This window comes from Mytilus californianus, unplaced genomic scaffold, assembly GCF_021869535.1.
Source record: "Mytilus californianus isolate M0D057914Y unplaced genomic scaffold, xbMytCali1.0.p SCAF_54, whole genome shotgun sequence".
NCBI classification, from domain to species: Eukaryota; Metazoa; Mollusca; class Bivalvia; order Mytilida; family Mytilidae; genus Mytilus; species Mytilus californianus.
This window is the reverse complement of record NW_026262706.1, coordinates 234,291-256,150: the sequence shown is the minus strand read 5'-3', so window position 1 is coordinate 256,150 and position 21,860 is coordinate 234,291. Positions and strand designations below refer to the sequence as shown.

The window sequence follows — 21,860 nt, the reverse complement described above, 5'->3', positions numbered from 1 at the left end:
GATAATTATCAATGTGATTTTAATTGTCTGATAATTTCTTTAAAAATTATGTCATTATATCATTCTTAAAGTTTAAATAAGCTTATATCACAAGATAGATCAAGATACAATTTTTTAAGAATTTCCTTTCAAAGGTTTAAAAAAACATCTATTAAAGTATAGGGTAAACAAGAAATTGATATACCTTTGATTTCTCATTCTCCGTTGCTTTGAGACTCTCAAACTTGTTATTACCCTATAAACAAATTGAAAAGAATTAATCATAATTATCATTATCAAGGCTTCACCATCATCTGTAATTTTTCAAATATTTATCTTAAATTGGTCTACATGGTTAACTATTTCATTGCACATCATACCACATTTTTTTATGTATGAGATGAGGTTTCTCGTTAATTGTTTTCCCCTGACCAAATTGCAAAATTGTTTTATGCTTCAAGGGATATAAAATGTATATGAGAGAGCCTAAAACCGAGATTCTAATTTTTCTTGCAGAACGCATGCAAGGTTTAATGAGAAAAATTATAAATCAAACTTCAGGAGGATACAAATACTTAAAAAAAAGAATATAATACATTTATGGAAAATATATTGTAAAACTTTTTTCTTAGATGTTTCATCAATCAAAGGAAGTTGAAATAAAACAGAAATGAGGGAAAATCAATTTTATAATAATATAACACTATTGGAACGTCAGATATTGTTACCTCCCAAGAAAATAAGGTTCTGAATAGTTCCTTTATTGTAAATCTATACACTTACATTTACATCTTCATCTAAATCATCACTTCCTGAATCATCACTCCCTGAGTTTGAACTATTAATAAAATGCTGAAATTAAAAGTAATAAAAAATGGAGCAGTCCTTATTTACAGCTTAAATTCCCCAAACCTAAATAAATACAATAGCAAAAATAATAAACTAACGTAGTTTTAAAAACAGTCATTGCAAATTTGCAATTAGAAAAAATCACGTAACTTCTTGGATAATATTAGTGAACTAGTTGCATTCCTGTCTCAACCATTGCTTATTTCATTGAAAAAACTGGTAAATCTGTTACAGGCATAAACATATTAATTGATTGCTGCATGGTATTTAACCCCACTATCAGCACTATTGCCTATAAAGTGGCTGCCATTTTATATTGATGAAATTGAAATATCCAGAGGGAAACACAACCTTTAACAATAACAATTGCAGTTCTTAAATCTGGTCGAAAAATTGGTATTGCTTATGTTATTACTAGAGGTTTTTTTTAATACAATATCATGATAGAAGAAGACCTCTAATCTACCGTAATCCTGCCCATTACAAAACAGGCTGAGACAGGTTAACAAGACTATTTATATATGTTTTGACTATATTCATGTTCATTACCGTAGCAAATGGCATATGTTTTGCCATTTCTAGTCGAGCCTTAATTGACTCCTCATTTGTTTTTGGCTTCTGTTCTGTGGGGGGGGGGGGGGGGGTGGGCTAGGATGACATTTAAAAAAAAAGGCAAGACAGGAGTTTTGAGTAAAAAAGGCAGGATTAGCAACTAGGCAAAAAAGTGAAAAAATAAAAAGGCAGGACAGAGATTACAACTTAAAAAAAAGCAGGACAAAAATGTTCAGCCTAGCCCCCCCCCATAAAATCAAATGGTAGCTCCCTTAATATTTACTAGAAACAGACCAAGTCATGAAAATGAAGTCAAGGTTAGACGATCACTGCCAGACAGACATGTACAACTTACAATCTGTATATGCTTAACATATAGTTGACCAACTGTACATAGTATCTAAGAAACATACTTAACTAGGAAAACTTAACACAGTTTAATAAACCATGAAAATGAGTTCAAGGTCGGATGGACTCTCAGCTAGACAGACATGACATAGACCATGTCCTAGAGGTCAGGGCCTCAAAAACGTAGTCAAACTGATATGTACTTCATGAAACTTCATACAAAATATCATTGATCTTTCACAAGTAGATCCTATCAATCTTACTTAAGCAGAAAACTAAACAATTAATTTTGTTGCCGCCGTATAGCCATCGCCAGAAAAGCAATCCATGTGTCTTGCTTGTTGCAGGTGAGACAACAGTAAGATGTAGAAATTAACTATAGGTCACCTTACATCCTTTAACAATGAGCAAAACCTATAATGTATAGTTAGCTGTAAAGGTTCAGGAAATGACCAATGTAAACCAATTCAAACAAGAAAACTAACGCCCTGATTTAGGTTCAAAACAACAAATGAAAAACAATTATGATATAGCAACAAACAATAACCACCAAATTACTGTGGCTCCTGACTTAGGACCGGCACATACAGAATAAGGGGGGATAAAATTGTTTAAAGACGCAAATTCCTCCCTCTCATCTTGGATAGTGGTGTAACAGTAACAATAAATTATAATTCAAAAATCATAGGTAGAAGTGTTAACATAAACATGATAAGTTATAAAATGGAAACGACAAAGTATCATTTTCCAATATATCGACCAAGGATAACAAAATTTAACTGTTTTTCATGCATGTTGTTCTCTTTTTCAAAATGTAATTACAAATACATCAGTACCTTTGTATATTAGTACAGCTCATGTATACACGTTTATATGACAGTGAAAATATTTGTGCAAATATACTGATGTGAGAAACAAAAAAGTAACAAAGTTACCTGTCTTGTTTAGATTTAGAATGTCATCCTACTTCTCTTTCAGGGACTCCCTGCTTGCTATTATGAAATAGAAGAGTATATATCAAAAGATCTAAGCATACTTTTTTTTATATATGTAATAAACATAAATATTATAAAAGAACAGAGTTCCAATGTCACCCTCCTCCTTCTTTTTTTGCACATATTTAATGTATAGAAGTTACCAACAAATCCACAGATGACATGTAACACCCCAAGTTGCATATATTATATAAAGTTATAAAGGGACATATCTCAAGAACTGTAATAGTGATGCTACCCAAATTTGTACTTGATCTTAGTTTTGTGGTATTAATCAGAATTGTGTATAATTTTCATAACATTTTGGTGAGGCAAACTTTGGGAGCTATCATTTGATTTTTATGGGAGGGCTAGGATGAAATTTGAGAAAAAAGGCAGGACAGGAGTTTTGAGTAAAAAAAAGGCACTATGAGACAATATGCTAAAAAAAAAAGGCAGGATAAACAGATAAAAAAAGGCAGGACCGAATATAGTGAAAAATAAAAAGGCAGGACAGAGATTACAACTAAAAAAAAAATTAGAACAACATTTTTCAACAAAGCCCCCACCAAATAAATCAAATGGTAGCTCCCTTAAGGTTAGAGAACGGAAACGAAAATTACAGCATTAATTCAGTTTGTAAAAGGGAATGACTCTAGAATTGTTTAATTGACGCCACAAAAATTCAAACTTGATCTATATTTTTTGTTAATAAGCATTGTGTATAAGTTTCATAACATTTGGTTGAGGCAAACTTAAGTTAGTGAACTGAACGAAAAATTCAGCAATTTTTCAATTTGTAAAGGGGCACAACTCTAGAACGGTAAAAGTGATACGAAAAAAATTTGAGCCTGATTTGTGTGTTTTTTTTTTTTTTTTTGGTAATAAGCATTGTGTATAAGTTTCATGACATTTGGTTGAGGCAAACCAAAGTCAGAGAACGGAAACGAAAAATTTAGCAGTTTTTCCATTTGTAAAGGGGCATAACTCTAGAACAGTAAAAGTGACGCCAAAAAAATTTGAGCCTGATTTGTGTTTTGTGGTAATAAGCATTGTGTATAAGTTTCATAACATTTATTTGAGGCAAACTTAAGTTAGAGACCTGAACGAAAAATTCAACATTTTTTTCAATTTGTAAAGGGACACAACTCTAGAACAGTAAAAGTGATGCCAAAAAAGTTTGAGCCTGATTTGTGTTTTTTTGTTAATAAGCATTGTGTATAAGTTTCATCACATTTGGTTGAGGCAAAGTAAAGTCAGAGAACGGAAACGAAAATGTTGGCAGTTTTTCCATTTGTAAAGGGGGATAACTCTAGAACAGTAAAAGTGACGCCAAAAAAATTTGAGCCTGATTTGTGTTTTGTGGTAATAAGCATTGTGTATAAGTTTCATAACATTTATTTGAGGCAAACTTAAGTTAGAGACCTGAACGAAAAATTCAACATTTTTTTCAATTTGTAAAGGGACACAACTCTAGAACAGTAAAAGTGATGCCAAAAAAGTTTGAGCCTGATTTGTGTTTTTTTGTTAATAAGCATTGTGTATAAGTTTCATCACATTTGGTTGAGGCAAAGTAAAGTCAGAGAACGGAAACGAAAATGTTGGCAGTTTTTACATTTGTAAAGGGGCAAAACTCAAGAACAGTACAAGTGACGCCAAAAAAATTTCAGCCTGATTTGTGCTTTTTGTTAATAAGCAGTGTGTATAAGTTTCATAACATTTGGTTAAGGCAAAGTAAAGTCAGAGAACGGAAACGAAAATGTTGGCAGTTTTTACATTTGTAAAGGGGCAAAACTCAAGAACAGTACAAGTGACGCCAAAAAAATTTCAGCCTGATTTGTGCTTTTTGTTAATAAGCAGTGTGTATAAGTTTCATAACATTTGGTTAAGGCAAACTAGTCAGAGAACGGAAACGAAAAATTTAGCAGTTTTTCCATTTGTAAAGGGGCATAACTCTAGAACAGTAAAAGTGACGCCAAACCAATTTGAGCCTGATTTGTGTTTTGTGTTAATAAGCATTGTGTATAAGTTTCATAACATTTGGTTAAAGCAAACCAAAGTCAGAGAACAGAAGCGAAAAATTCAGCAACTTTTCAATTTGTAAAGGGACAAAACTCTAGAACAGTAAAAGTGACGCCAAAAAAAATTTGAGACTGATATTGTGTTTTTTTGGTAATAAGCATTGTGTATAAGTTTCATAACATTTGGTTGAGGCAAACTTAAGTTAGTGAACTGAACGAAAAATTCAGCAATTTTTCAATTTGTAAAGGGGCACAACTCTAGAACGGTAAAAGTGATACGAAAAAAAATTGAGCCTGATTTGTGTGGTTTTTTTTTTTTTTTTTGGTAATAAGCATTGTGTATAAGTTTCATGACATTTGGTTGAGGCAAACCAAAGTCAGAGAACGGAAACGAAAAATTTAGCAGTTTTTCCATTTGTAAAGGGGCATAACTCTAGAACAGTAAAAGTGACGCCAAAAAAATTTGAGCCTGATTTGTGTTTTGTGGTAATAAGCATTGTGTATAAGTTTCATAACATTTATTTGAGGCAAACTTAAGTTAGAGACCTGAACGAAAAATTCAACATTTTTTTCAATTTGTAAAGGGACACAACTCTAGAACAGTAAAAGTGATGCCAAAAAAGTTTGAGCCTGATTTGTGTTTTTTTGTTAATAAGCATTGTGTATAAGTTTCATCACATTTGGTTGAGGCAAACTTAAGTTAGTGAACTGAACGAAAAATTCAGCAATTTTTCAATTTGTAAAGGGGCACAACTCTAGAACGGTAAAAGTGATACGAAAAAAAATTGAGCCTGATTTGTGTGTTTTTTTTGTTTTTTTTGGTAATAAGCATTGTGTATAAGTTTCATGACATTTGGTTGAGGCAAACCAAAGTCAGAGAACGGAAACGAAAAATTTAGCAGTTTTTCCATTTGTAAAGGGGCATAACTCTAGAACAGTAAAAGTGACGCCAAAAAAATTTGAGCCTGATTTGTGTTTTGTGGTAATAAGCATTGTGTATAAGTTTCATAACATTTATTTGAGGCAAACTTAAGTTAGAGACCTGAACGAAAAATTCAACATTTTTTTCAATTTGTAAAGGGACACAACTCTAGAACAGTAAAAGTGATGCCAAAAAAGTTTGAGCCTGATTTGTGTTTTTTTGTTAATAAGCATTGTGTATAAGTTTCATCACATTTGGTTGAGGCAAAGTAAAGTCAGAGAACGGAAACGAAAATGTTGGCAGTTTTTCCATTTGTAAAGGGGGATAACTCTAGAACAGTAAAAGTGACGCCAAAAAAATTTGAGCCTGATTTGTGTTTTGTGGTAATAAGCATTGTGTATAAGTTTCATAACATTTATTTGAGGCAAACTTAAGTTAGAGACCTGAACGAAAAATTCAACATTTTTTTCAATTTGTAAAGGGACACAACTCTAGAACAGTAAAAGTGATGCCAAAAAAGTTTGAGCCTGATTTGTGTTTTTTTGTTAATAAGCATTGTGTATAAGTTTCATCACATTTGGTTGAGGCAAAGTAAAGTCAGAGAACGGAAACGAAAATGTTGGCAGTTTTTACATTTGTAAAGGGGCAAAACTCAAGAACAGTACAAGTGACGCCAAAAAAATTTCAGCCTGATTTGTGCTTTTTGTTAATAAGCAGTGTGTATAAGTTTCATAACATTTGGTTAAGGCAAAGTAAAGTCAGAGAACGGAAACGAAAATGTTGGCAGTTTTTACATTTGTAAAGGGGCAAAACTCAAGAACAGTACAAGTGACGCCAAAAAAATTTCAGCCTGATTTGTGCTTTTTGTTAATAAGCAGTGTGTATAAGTTTCATAACATTTGGTTAAGGCAAACTAGTCAGAGAACGGAAACGAAAAATTTAGCAGTTTTTCCATTTGTAAAGGGGCATAACTCTAGAACAGTAAAAGTGACGCCAAACCAATTTGAGCCTGATTTGTGTTTTGTGTTAATAAGCATTGTGTATAAGTTTCATAACATTTGGTTAAAGCAAACCAAAGTCAGAGAACAGAAGCGAAAAATTCAGCAACTTTTCAATTTGTAAAGGGACAAAACTCTAGAACAGTAAAAGTGACGCCAAAAAAAATTTGAGACTGATATTGTGTTTTTTTGGTAATAAGCATTGTGTATAAGTTTCATAACATTTGGTTGAGGCAAACTTAAGTTAGTGAACTGAACGAAAAATTCAGCAATTTTTCAATTTGTAAAGGGGCACAACTCTAGAACGGTAAAAGTGATACGAAAAAAAATTGAGCCTGATTTGTGTGTTTTTTTTTTTTTTTTTTGGTAATAAGCATTGTGTATAAGTTTCATGACATTTGGTTGAGGCAAACCAAAGTCAGAGAACGGAAACGAAAAATTTAGCAGTTTTTCCATTTGTAAAGGGGCATAACTCTAGAACAGTAAAAGTGACGCCAAAAAAATTTGAGCCTGATTTGTGTTTTGTGGTAATAAGCATTGTGTATAAGTTTCATAACATTTATTTGAGGCAAACTTAAGTTAGAGACCTGAACGAAAAATTCAACATTTTTTTCAATTTGTAAAGGGACACAACTCTAGAACAGTAAAAGTGATGCCAAAAAAGTTTGAGCCTGATTTGTGTTTTTTTGTTAATAAGCATTGTGTATAAGTTTCATCACATTTGGTTGAGGCAAACTTAAGTTAGTGAACTGAACGAAAAATTCAGCAATTTTTCAATTTGTAAAGGGGCACAACTCTAGAACGGTAAAAGTGATACGAAAAAAAATTGAGCCTGATTTGTGTGGTTTTTTTTTTTTTTTTTGGTAATAAGCATTGTGTATAAGTTTCATGACATTTGGTTGAGGCAAACCAAAGTCAGAGAACGGAAACGAAAAATTTAGCAGTTTTTCCATTTGTAAAGGGGCATAACTCTAGAACAGTAAAAGTGACGCCAAAAAAATTTGAGCCTGATTTGTGTTTTGTGGTAATAAGCATTGTGTATAAGTTTCATAACATTTATTTGAGGCAAACTTAAGTTAGAGACCTGAACGAAAAATTCAACATTTTTTTCAATTTGTAAAGGGACACAACTCTAGAACAGTAAAAGTGATGCCAAAAAAGTTTGAGCCTGATTTGTGTTTTTTTGTTAATAAGCATTGTGTATAAGTTTCATCACATTTGGTTGAGGCAAAGTAAAGTCAGAGAACGGAAACGAAAATGTTGGCAGTTTTTCCATTTGTAAAGGGGGATAACTCTAGAACAGTAAAAGTGACGCCAAAAAAATTTGAGCCTGATTTGTGTTTTGTGGTAATAAGCATTGTGTATAAGTTTCATAACATTTATTTGAGGCAAACTTAAGTTAGAGACCTGAACGAAAAATTCAACATTTTTTTCAATTTGTAAAGGGACACAACTCTAGAACAGTAAAAGTGATGCCAAAAAAGTTTGAGCCTGATTTGTGTTTTTTTGTTAATAAGCATTGTGTATAAGTTTCATCACATTTGGTTGAGGCAAAGTAAAGTCAGAGAACGGAAACGAAAATGTTGGCAGTTTTTACATTTGTAAAGGGGCAAAACTCAAGAACAGTACAAGTGACGCCAAAAAAATTTCAGCCTGATTTGTGCTTTTTGTTAATAAGCAGTGTGTATAAGTTTCATAACATTTGGTTAAGGCAAAGTAAAGTCAGAGAACGGAAACGAAAATGTTGGCAGTTTTTACATTTGTAAAGGGGCAAAACTCAAGAACAGTACAAGTGACGCCAAAAAAATTTCAGCCTGATTTGTGCTTTTTGTTAATAAGCAGTGTGTATAAGTTTCATAACATTTGGTTAAGGCAAACTAGTCAGAGAACGGAAACGAAAAATTTAGCAGTTTTTCCATTTGTAAAGGGGCATAACTCTAGAACAGTAAAAGTGACGCCAAACCAATTTGAGCCTGATTTGTGTTTTGTGTTAATAAGCATTGTGTATAAGTTTCATAACATTTGGTTAAAGCAAACCAAAGTCAGAGAACAGAAGCGAAAAATTCAGCAACTTTTCAATTTGTAAAGGGACAAAACTCTAGAACAGTAAAAGTGACGCCAAAAAAAATTTGAGACTGATATTGTGTTTTTTTGGTAATAAGCATTGTGTATAAGTTTCATAACATTTGGTTGAGGCAAACTTAAGTTAGTGAACTGAACGAAAAATTCAGCAATTTTTCAATTTGTAAAGGGGCACAACTCTAGAACGGTAAAAGTGATACGAAAAAAAATTGAGCCTGATTTGTGTGTTTTTTTTTTTTTTTTTGGTAATAAGCATTGTGTATAAGTTTCATGACATTTGGTTGAGGCAAACCAAAGTCAGAGAACGGAAACGAAAAATTTAGCAGTTTTTCCATTTGTAAAGGGGCATAACTCTAGAACAGTAAAAGTGACGCCAAAAAAATTTGAGCCTGATTTGTGTTTTGTGGTAATAAGCATTGTGTATAAGTTTCATAACATTTATTTGAGGCAAACTTAAGTTAGAGACCTGAACGAAAAATTCAACATTTTTTTCAATTTGTAAAGGGACACAACTCTAGAACAGTAAAAGTGATGCCAAAAAAGTTTGAGCCTGATTTGTGTTTTTTTGTTAATAAGCATTGTGTATAAGTTTCATCACATTTGGTTGAGGCAAAGTAAAGTCAGAGAACGGAAACGAAAATGTTGGCAGTTTTTCCATTTGTAAAGGGGCATAACTCTAGAACAGTAAAAGTGACGCCAAAAAAATTTGAGCCTGATTTGTGTTTTGTGGTAATAAGCATTGTGTATAAGTTTCATAACATTTATTTGAGGCAAACTTAAGTTAGAGACCTGAACGAAAAATTCAACATTTTTTTCAATTTGTAAAGGGACACAACTCTAGAACAGTAAAAGTGATGCCAAAAAAGTTTGAGCCTGATTTGTGTTTTTTTGTTAATAAGCATTGTGTATAAGTTTCATCACATTTGGTTGAGGCAAAGTAAAGTCAGAGAACGGAAACGAAAATGTTGGCAGTTTTTACATTTGTAAAGGGGCAAAACTCAAGAACAGTACAAGTGACGCCAAAAAAATTTCAGCCTGATTTGTGCTTTTTGTTAATAAGCAGTGTGTATAAGTTTCATAACATTTGGTTAAGGCAAAGTAAAGTCAGAGAACGGAAACGAAAATGTTGGCAGTTTTTACATTTGTAAAGGGGCAAAACTCAAGAACAGTACAAGTGACGCCAAAAAAATTTCAGCCTGATTTGTGCTTTTTGTTAATAAGCAGTGTGTATAAGTTTCATAACATTTGGTTAAGGCAAACTAGTCAGAGAACGGAAACGAAAAATTTAGCAGTTTTTCCATTTGTAAAGGGGCATAACTCTAGAACAGTAAAAGTGACGCCAAACCAATTTGAGCCTGATTTGTGTTTTGTGTTAATAAGCATTGTGTATAAGTTTCATAACATTTGGTTAAAGCAAACCAAAGTCAGAGAACAGAAGCGAAAAATTCAGCAACTTTTCAATTTGTAAAGGGACAAAACTCTAGAACAGTAAAAGTGACGCCAAAAAAAATTTGAGACTGATATTGTGTTTTTTTGGTAATAAGCATTGTGTATAAGTTTCATAACATGTGGTTGAGGCAAACTTAAGTTAGAGAACTGAACGAAAAATTCAGCATTTTTTCAATTTGTAAAGAGACAAAACTCTAGAACGGTCAAAGTGATGCCAAAAAAATTTTAGCCTGATTTGTGTTTTGTGGTAATTAGCATTGTGTATAAGTTTTATATCATTTGGTTTAGGCAAACTTAAGTTAGAGAACTGAACGAAAAATTCAACAATTTTTCAATTTGTAAAGAGATACAACTCTAGAACAGTAAAAGTGATGCCAAAAATATTTAAGCCTGATTTGTGTTTTTTTGTTAATAAGCATTGTGTATAAGTTTCGTCACATTTGGTTTAGGCAAAGTAAAGTCAGAGAACGGAAACGAAAAATTTAGCAGTTTTTCCATTTGTAAAGGGGCATAACTTTAGAATAGTAAAAGTGACGCCAAAAAAAATTGAGACTGATTTGTGTTTTGTAGTAATACGCATTATGTATAAGTTTCATAATATTTGGTTAAGGCAAAATTATGAGAATAAACTGTCCTTCCCGACCAATTCTTATTGTCATATGACATGTATAAGTCTGAGTTCATTCAAAAGCAAGAAAATCGAAGAAGCCTGATCATTTAATTTTACATTCAGATATATATATATTAATGATTTTAATATTGTATGTGTTGTTGTTATTATTGTTATTAATGTCGGCAAAAAGCTTTACAGAGCTTATGTTTGTAATGTTTCATGTAACCCCAAATTAAAATAAAATTTTCTATTTTTTTCTATTCTATTTCCATTAACATACAACACTTTTCTGATTGGGTTCCATTATTATATCCTCCAGAACTAGAAATTAAAGAAACAACAGAAAGGCTTCTCCGCCTCATATGTAGAATTATAACTCGAATTTGACATAAGTGGTCATCTCAATCTATGACAAGCGAGACGATTTTTATTTTGAAATTATAAATTTTCAACATCTTAGCAGCAACATACCAACTTCACCTGCATCCGGGATATACATTTCCAAACTCTTTCGGTATTTATGAATACCATGACCTTGTTGATAAATTTTCCGTATCAACTTCACAAATATTACATGATGGTCTTGAAGTATAAATTCTCTGTACTGACGTTGTTTCTAATCTTAATTGCGTGTTAAATTATCCTTTGCTGTCCTTTAACATTTTAACCTTTACTATATATTCATTTTTTATTTATATATACCAGGAACATACATATTGAAATTTCCCAGTATATACGTATGACGTGGATCGGTACTCATACCTCCCACTATTGTGTTATGGTCAATTTTGAGTTCTTGTCTTTCATGTTTGCTTATGTACTTTGTCTATATATGCCCTCGAGTATATGCCATTTTGTGTTTCTTTGTTGAAACAGTTATTTGTTTTTATACTGATTACGATTATATTTTTGTTACAATGTTAACTGCTGTACCCAAATTTTTGACGTTTCTACGTATTATGCATGTTGGTTTTGCTCAAACATTGTTGTCAATATGATGGAATTCTATGTGACTGTCATACAAGTGAGAGGTTTAGCTAGTTATAAAACCAGGTTTAATCCACCAGCTTTATGCCCCCGCCGTATCGGAGGGGGCATTACGTTTAACCCTTGTCCGTCTGTACGTCCGTACACGTACGTTCACAAAACACAAATTAGGCTCAAATATTTTTGGTGTCACTTTTACAGTTCTAGAGTTATGCCCCTTTACCAATGGAAAAAATCTGAATTTTTGGTTTTCGTTCTCTAACTTAAGTTTGCCTCAACCAAATGTTATGAAACTTATACACAATGCTTATTACCATAAAACTAAGATCAAGTACAAATTTGGGTAGTTTTACAGTTCTTTAGATATGTCCCTTTATAACGTTATATGCAAGCGGGGCATCGTCTGTATCCCATGGACACATTCCACATTTATCTACATAAGGAAATGCCTGTTACAAAATCTGGAATATGACAGCTGTTTTCCATTCGTTGGATGTGTTTGAGTTTTTGATTTAGTCATTTTATAAAGAACTTTCCGTTTTGAATTTCCCTTGGAGTTCGGTATTTTTTTATTATTTCTTTTCCTTTTTACTATTAATGTATCCTCTTTGTACTGCTACCCTGTGAAGTAGTTTTCGACACTAAGCTATACTGTTTGAATGTGATTTTTAGTTTACTCATCTTTGTCACCTATCTTAGTGAACTCCTCAGTTTCATTATCCAATAGTTAATGGCTCATTTGTTTTAAAGAGTTTTTCTATTCATTTAGGTCTCGATTCAGTCAAGCTTAGTATTATCACTCTCTTGTACATGATGACGTAGGATTTTATCAACCTTGAATAACCGGGACGGTCTTGCGTGGTCGGTTAATCATGTTACTTAAGGGGGTTTTTAACGACCTTGACTGGCTTTAAAGCCCTCGCACGGTCGGAACTTAATCAAAGACCAAATCATACCTTATTAATGCAATTTGAGCATTAAATAGATATATGATCATGAATAAATCTCTGAAATAATTTTCAAAATATTTTTTTTTATTGTCCTAAGACATTTAAAATAATAAATTACCATCCTTATATGATTCTTCGTTGAATTTGTATTTCATTAATATTCTTTTATCAAAATGCATTATTCTAAAACATGATAAAACAAGGGAAGTCACCCGAAATTTCTTGTAAGTATTTTCAAATATACACCAAGTTTTTATTACATAACGGCAATGGTCTGAGGTGAAAACCTTTATTTAATAGTATGTTTGACACCCAAGCTGTCCAGTGAAGCCATATAAATAAACAAGTCCTTTTATTTACAGGTAAAAATTACCTCCATAAGTGGCACAAAAACGCTATTAATGTTGACAACGATGGTAATAAAAATAAACCAACAAAGTTGAAAATAAAAAAAAACAAAAAAACAGAAGATTTTAATTATAACTTATCATAAATATTTAAAGTCTAAAGATCTGTCACCCATCATAAAGCCCCGTTTTTACTAAATTCCAAAGGAAAGACATTTTTTTACATTGTAGTTTATTTGTCTTACACATCGATGTCAACATGCTTGCGAACCAATGTACACAACTATTAGTGTAAACTTCAAAATACACATTTGTTTGAAAAAGCTATGGAAAATTCAGCTGTGATTTTGACTGGATAAATCATTCTCTTTAGTTTTAATTGTTTGAAACAAAAAGGTAAAGCAATTTTATTCTTTCTGTACTCAAGCTAAAATCATGATGATTGGAAATAAATATTGGTTAACGTAAATATTTTATTTTTGTAATGAAGTACTCCTATAATTGTAAAAGTTGAAAGTTAGCACAAATATTACATGTACAATCATTGACTTAGCACTCAAAAACTTCACTGAAATTGGTCTATAGTTGTTTTTTTTTAATGGAAGAAAAAGTTATGAGTGATCATGAGAACAAATCTTTCTCAATATAATTTATTCACAAGTTCATGATTTACCATTTAAATTATTATTTGTTAGTTTGTGATTCTTTTTTTACAATTTGGCTCCATTTAGTTGAACCTGTGTACAATGAGACAATATTTATAGTTATTCAATTTGATAAACATACACAAAAAAATACCTTTATATAATTATTTCAAATTATGAATTATTTACATTGAGAAAGCTTTGATTATTATTTCTTTTAAATATATAAAAACATATTGCAAGGGAATTCATCTTTATTTTTGACATTTTAATCCTGTCTGGATCCAGTATTGATGCATATTATGGCCAGCCCTGGCCTTTATGCAGCATAAATTTATTCATGTGTTATTATTATTTGGTTACCAAAATATCATAGAAACTCATGTGGGGAAAGACTCATGTCAAAGTTTAAAGTTATTACAAAAATGACATGTGCAATGCCAATGAAAACATTAATGTCTATTGTCTTGTCCTCCTTTGAACTTAAAGTAATTTATCAGACTTGCATTTTACTATTTTATCCCTCTTATCAAATGCATAACCACATAAAGTGTGACTTATTTCTGTTAAAAAAATAATTATTGACTTATCTGTTATCTCTCAACTGCAGTAGAATGGCTAATAGGACTTGTTATGTTTTTTTTTCAAACAGAAGACAAATATATGAGAACAAATCTTTCTCAGTATAATTTATTCACAAGTTCTTGGTTTTCCATTTAAATTATTATCCATCAGTTCGTGCTTTTTTTTTTTACAATATGGGTCCATTTAGTACCTGTATGAATGAGACAATTCGACAATATTTACATGACTTCCAGTTTTTTTTGTTTTTTTTTGGGGGGGGGGGGGTGTTCGTGTTGCTTAGTCTTTAGTTTTCTATGTTATGTTTTATGTACTATTGTTTGTCTGTTTGTCTTTTTCTTTCTTAGCCATGGCGTTGTCAGTTAATTTTCTACTTATGTTATGTGTATGAATAGCCCTCTGGTATCTTTCGCCTCTCTTTTTCAAATGGACTGTATAAAACATGACACTGTCAATTTGATTTCTACTTATGTGTTTGAATATTCCTTAGGTATCTTCTCCCTTCTTTTAAAGATTATCAAAACAATCTGTAATTATGCAAATAATCTTGCCCCCGGATACTTACGGCCAACTCCATGAATGATAAATTCCCATAAACCTTTACAGCCAGGATAAACAGCACTCCCTTCATCTCCTGTCTTATATTCATTGTAAACCTTTGCCCGGGTTTTTATATATTTGATGTGGTGGATGGAGACACTGTTTCTACCACCTGGCCACTGCAATAATGCATACAGATTCTGCTCCATTTTTTCTTCCAGACGACAAATTCGCGCATCCCGTTGTACACGAGATCGCGTTCGAATTCGTATCGTTACTGCGTTTTTAGATATCTAAAAACAACACGAATTAATCAAAAATCTACGGGATTGATGTTTCCATAGACGCTGCAATAATAAATGTAGAAAAACAGAAATACTTTAAGTATTTAAATGATGAAAATCCGGTAACGCCGAGAACCGCCTTATCTGCAAGAAAGAGAAGGGCCAGAAATGCTACATTCAATGCAGTAGAATTTGATGCAGATCCTGCAAATGTTATACTACGGGATTCCGGGGAAGACAGTTTAACACATGAAAGCGAGGAAATTGATGATTTAGTAGAAGATGAAGAAAGTTTTATTGGGAATGTGGATCACTTGGATTTCATTGAAGATATTTTCCCCGATATTCCAAGTTCCTTAGATGAAGATGATGACATGTTAAAGTTTGATATTAACGACAACAATGACAAACAACCACTTTTCGATGGATGTCAAATTAACTTACATGACCTGGCAGTAATGTTAATTCAGCTTAAAACAGTATTCAAGCTGTCTGCAGTGGCCATTGATTTTGTTATAAAGATTATATCACTGATTTTACCCAATTCTACTTGTTTTCAAAGTATAAAACACCTATACCAGTATTTAAGCAAAAAAGATATAAGCATGACAAGACATTATTACTGTACCCATTGTGGTTTCTATTCGGCCATTCAATTAGATACTGGTTTGATCTGCAAAAGGAATACCTTCCAATACTTTGTCGAGCTGCCACTAGAGCCACGAATTAAGAAAGTAATTACCAGTACAAGTAAGTATGTGATTTGTTTTGCAATTATATTCAACTTGAACTTTATCAGACTTCTGCTTATGAATTGAAAAGTCTACATTAAAAAAATAAATGTCTTTAACTCTTATAAAGAATTTTTAAATTCTGCTTCAATTTAATTGATCAATCATGTCAATTGTTTATTTTGACAGAATAAGCAATAAAAAAAAGATCAGTGGAAAGATTGCTATCCAACAAATACAATATACACCAAATGATGTGATGTAAGCAGTATTAAGCAACTATAGCTCACTGTCATTGTACAGCCTGTAACAATTATGCACATTCTTATGAATATGTTGTATTGCAGGTCTATGGGAACATTTATCAGAAAGACTTCACAGAAACAAGATACATCAAACCAGTGTTTCAGATGTGTATGATGGAAAAATTTATAGAGAACATTGTGGTACGTACAGATTACACACATTTTGATTATATTTCTTGACACATTTGAGATAGTTATCATATGTTATAACAAAAGCTATAGATATAGATATAATAACATCTTAAGGGGTACATTTGTTAATGGAATGTGAATAAAAGTGGATATAATTTTATTGAATTTGAAGTTTAAATCAATTAGACAACCACAAAACAATTTGAAAAAAAAAGAAATTTAGTTCAAAAATGTTTATGTTTAAAGTCAATACATTACAATACATGTTAAAGATTTGCAAACTAACATAAAAGTATTAAAAAGGAACTCTGTCGGTGCAAGCGACTCCACCAGTACAGAGCCTAGGTAATGTCACAATACATGTATGATACATGTGATATAAATCTAATCTAACTGTTTAGACATTGATAAGATATATTTTTGTTGTTGTAATTGGTACATATATAATATTAAGTTATTCTTATGAAAGTCCAATTATGTGTATGAAATCACTTGTATTATGTTAGTCTGAAACATATTCCTAATTGAAGCAATACTTATACAATATTCTGTAATTCCTATGAACGTCCAATTATGTGTATGAAATCATTTGTATTATATTAGTCTGAAACATATTCATAATTGAGGCAAAAAAGTTTTATCATTTAATCAAGGATTTGTAAATCCTTGATTTAATTTAGAAAAATAGAATAATTACATTGTCATTGATAGTATTTTTCTATAAATATTGTAATACCGTCATTAGAATATTTGATAACAAATCTGAAATTCATGTTTGTAATTTACCAGTTCATAGTAAAAATCCAATGAACAATACACAAGTGTCGTCTGCCATTTAGGCCATGCGGTTATCACGCTTGGTTGAATACAATTTTCATTTTCACGTTATTTAAATCGATAACGAAAACTTCTGTGTAGTGTTAAGTTAACACAATAAGCGACAAATTACTTCATTCTGTCAGTAGTTGTTGATTTTTTACTCGAAATGTCCTATTTTTTCGGAAAGATTCATCTTCAGTAACATTAATACTCCACGCACCTTGCTTGATTTTTATGAATGAAATGTACTGACATGCGCATTAGAACCCATGTGTCAATTAGAACGTTTTTCAATAAATACACTGTTGGTAAATTTCGGCAACTGATTGCACATGATCTTTGTAATTCCTTATGGTATTTGTGAACATCGCCTTCAATATTTTGCAGATGTTAATAATCACTATCCGTGATATTTATTATTTTATCCGCCGGTGACACACATAGCTTTGCTGTGTCATCTGTACTATTGTTTGTCTGTTTGTCTTTTTATTTTTGGCCATGGCGTTGTCAGTTTGTTTTCGATCTATGAGTTTGACTGTCCCTCTGGTATCTTTCGTCTCTCTTTTCTTTGCAATATTGATTACGTATCGTGACCTCTGGAAGTGCTAAAATGTTTGGTCCTTACAGAAAATAATTGCTTACATTTATTTTATGTTTACTTTATTTTGCTCGTCATTAATTTTAGTCAGAATGGTTTATTTTTCTCACAAACTTTATTTTTTGCTGTTGTTTTATTAGAAAGGAATATAACATTTTTAATGTTTTTAGTGGATTTTTATCGGAGAATTTTGCTTAAAGTATTTGATTTTTTGAAAATTTTAGAAAAGTTCTTAAAATTGTTTTAAAATATTTTTTGGGTTAATTATTGTATATTTATTGCTGGCAAGCTTATTTCAAGTTTTACTTTTAAAGTTAAGATTATTGTTATTGTACATTTAATATTGCAGTTCACTTTCACTGTCAACGTTTGCCTTTTTTCTAATAAAAAAAATTAAATAGGTTAACATTTGGTAGTTAATGTATAAGTTCCTAAAGGTCATGAAATTATAACAAACAAAACAGTACAGTAAAGGTGTAAACTGTATTTCATTGTTAGTTACTTAATTCAGTAAATATTTTGAATACAGGGTGCTTAATATATAGCAAATGATAATCAACATTTTTTTATGTAACTTGTGAGATATCAGATATTCGTTACAAATTTAACCATTGCCCGCTACAATAAGTTAATATTTCAATCAAAGCTTGCTTAAAATTAAATTTTAAAAGTGATAATTGGAAGTCTTAATAATAAATAATTCATTGTTTTCATTATAAACTTTGATGACTTTACAGGTAATGGTGGATTCTTTGATAATCCAAATAATATCAGCTTCCTGGGAAACACAGAGGTGTTGCAATATTTAAGTAAGTTTTATAAGTATTGTCAGTAATAGTTTGCCATGTAAACTACAGGGCCTTAGTACAGAATTGTGCATTAATAAATATTCGTCAAGAACGCTTCATGGTGTCTCCGGTTGGAACTGGCTGTATCTTACTTATGGGGATTTTTAACGACATTGACTGGCTATAAAGTCCCCGCATGGTTGGCGGCTGTACCTGCATGTGATGGGGATATTTATTCCAATCCAGATACAGGGACAACCATTTAGTTTTTTGAGTGGATGGTCCCAGAAGTATTTTTAAAATGATTATCAATGTTACTTATTATTCAGGAAAGAGTATGTTCAAATATATGTTATAATAATAAAGTTTTTTTGGTATGGTATTAGTTATATTATAAAATATCTGTCAGAAATAAGTCTTGTGACAAATTGTCTTGAAATCTTCACGTTATAGGACAAAAATATATTATAATATTTCTCATTTGGCGAAAGTCATGCATTAAAATATGCGGTCATATCTAGTAGTTGTTACTGATCATCACCATCACCATCTTGATCTGCATTAGCGGTTTTCCAATTCTATATGTTGCCAAGGTTTGATTGTTAGTTGGTATTTGTTGTACATGTACAGGACAGTGGCAGATCCAGAAATTTTCATAAGGGTGGGATGGGGGGCGGGGGGCACTGACTGCCTAAGAAGGGGCCCCGCATCAGTCATGCTTCAGTGATTACCAATATAATAAACCAAATATTTTCCCACAAAAAGGGGGGGCACGAAATCCGCCTCTGCAGGAAAAATACAAACAGTTAGACAGTCACTGGACACAACAAGATATATGTTAAATAGCATGGCATGAAAACACTTCATAATATTATTCATTGTTTTTTTTTCTGTGAGTTGTTGAAGAGTTATTCATAATATTATTCATTGTTTTTTTCTTTCAGTTGTTGAAGAGTTATTCATAATATTATTCATTGGTTTTTTTTCTGTCAGTTGTTGAAGAGTTATTCATAATATTATTCATTGTATTTTTCTGTCAGTTGTTGAAGAGTTATTCATAATATTATTCATTGGTTTTTTTTCTGTCAGTTGTTGAAGAGTTATTCATAATATTATTTATTGTTTTTTTCTGTCAGTTGTTGAAGGGGTATTCAAAATATTATTCATTGGTTTTTTTTCTGTCAGTTGTTGAAGAGTAATTCATAATATTATTCATTGTTTTTTTCTGTCAGTTGTGGAAGAGTTATTCATAAGATTATTCATTGGTTTTTTTCTGTCAGTTGTTGAAGAGTAATTCATAATATTATTCATTGTTTTTTTCTGTCAGTTGTGGAAGAGTTATTCATAATATTATTCATTGTTTTTTTTCTGTCAGTTGTTGAAGAGTTATTCATAATATTATTCATTTTTTTTTCTGTCAGTTGTTGAAGAGTTATTCATAATATTATTCATTGGTTTTTTTTTCTGTTAGTTGTTGAAGAGTTATTCATAATATTATTCATTGTTTTTTTCTGTCAGTTGTTGAAGAGTTCTTCATAATATTATTCATTGGTTTTCTTTTCTGTCAGTTGTTGAAGAGTTATTCATAATATTATTAATTGTTTTTTTCTGTCAGTTGTTGAAGAGTTCTTCATAATATTATTCATTGGTTTTTTTCTGTTAGTTGTTGAAGAGTTATTCATAATATTATTCATTGTTTTTTTCTGTCAGTTGTTGAAGAGTTCTTCATAATATTATTCATTGGTTTTTTTTCTGTCAGTTGTTGAAGAGTTATTCATAATATTATTAATTGTTTTTTTCTGTCAGTTGTTGAAGAGTTCTTCATGATATTATTCATTGGTTTTTTTTCTGTCAGTTGTTGAAGAGTTATTCATAATATTATTCATTGTATTTTTCTGTCAGTTGTTGAAGAGTTATTCATAATATTATTCATTGGTTTTTTTTCTGTCAGTTGTTGAAGAGTTATTCATAATATTATTTATTGTTTTTTTCTGTCAGTTGTTGAAGGGGTATTCAAAATATTATTCATTGGTTTTTTTTCTGTCAGTTGTTGAAGAGTTATTCATAATATTATTCATTGTTTTGTTCTGTCAGTTGTTGAAGAGTTATTCATAATATTATTCATTGTTTTTTTTCTGTCAGTTGTTGAAGAGTTATTCATAATATTATTCATTATTTTTTTCTGTCAGTTGTTGAAGAGTTATTCATAATATTATTCATTGGTTTTTTTTTCTGTCAGTTGTTAAAGAGTTATTCATAATATTATTCATTGTTTTTTTCTGTCAGTTGTTGAAGAGTTATTCATAATATTATTCATTGGTTTTTTTTCTGTCAGTTGTTGAAGAGTTATTCATAATATTATTCATTGTTTTTTTCTGTCAGTTGTTGAAGAGTTATTCATGATATTATTCATTGGTTTTTTTTTCTGTCAGTTGTTGAAGAGTTATTCATAATGTTATTCATTGTTTTTTTTCTGTCAGTTGTTGAAGAGTTATTCTTAAAATCATAATACTGTGGATTCATCATGTTCATATTTGCGGGATGTACAAATTTGCAGCCACGTCCAGTCAGAATGGGGACGTTAAATCCGATGCCTCGTGTAAAGAGAGTGCCACGCTCTTTGCACGTTAAGAACCCTTGCAACAACTCTTTGAGGGGTCCGTAGGTGACCTGTTGCAAGGCTAAATTTCTGTCCCTATCCAATATACCCTCATTTCCCGTGGCAGTCTAAATTTCTCCGACCTTAATCCCGGACGCCCCTATTACAGAACCTACCTATTGTATTTATTGTTAATTTGTTCTCGTCCTAAATATGCATGAAAAATTTGCCACTGGACGTTAAGCAACCAACAATCAATCAATCAATCATGTTCATATTTTACTGTGGATACCAATTTTCATAGATTAAGAAAAAATGTATTTTTGAACCAATCGTGTATATTTGATTATGAGGTTTTGCCCACGTCTTCATGAAGGCTTACAGAAAAGACGTACTCTGTTGAAAATTAAAATTCATGATTAACCTAAACCAATGAAATCCACGAAAATTGGTTTACAACTAATAATAATGAATCCACAATACTTAAAAAATAATTTGTTTTCTTTTTCAGGTCATCATCTTTTAGCATTTGGCCAGTCTACTTTGTAATAAATGAATTGGCTCCAAATATAAGGCAAGTGAAAAGTGGGAATAAGACTAGGAGGAAGACACAGTTTGACACATAAGGCGTTGCCTTTAGCACTTTATTTGAAAATAGTATGAAATAAATGATAAGTACAAAGAGCGGAAAACAGCCCAAGGCCACCGATGGGTCTTCAACACAGCGAGAAAATCCACTACGGGGAGGTGGGCTTCATCTGGCACCG

At 31.4% G+C, this 21,860-nt stretch overlaps 2 protein-coding genes across 2 annotated transcripts in view; one reads left to right on the top strand and one right to left on the bottom strand.

Annotated features, from left to right (window-relative positions):
- The window catches only part of LOC127703885 (uncharacterized), a 177,001-nt gene that overhangs the window by 35,480 nt on the left and 119,661 nt on the right, over positions 1–21,860 (top strand). The window lies entirely within an intron of this gene.
- Positions 20,078–20,655, bottom strand: LOC127703891 (asparagine-rich protein-like). Its single transcript, XM_052207958.1, is given in 3 exon segments — positions 20,078–20,197; positions 20,537–20,595; positions 20,598–20,655. Coding segments are annotated over 3 exon segments (237 nt in total).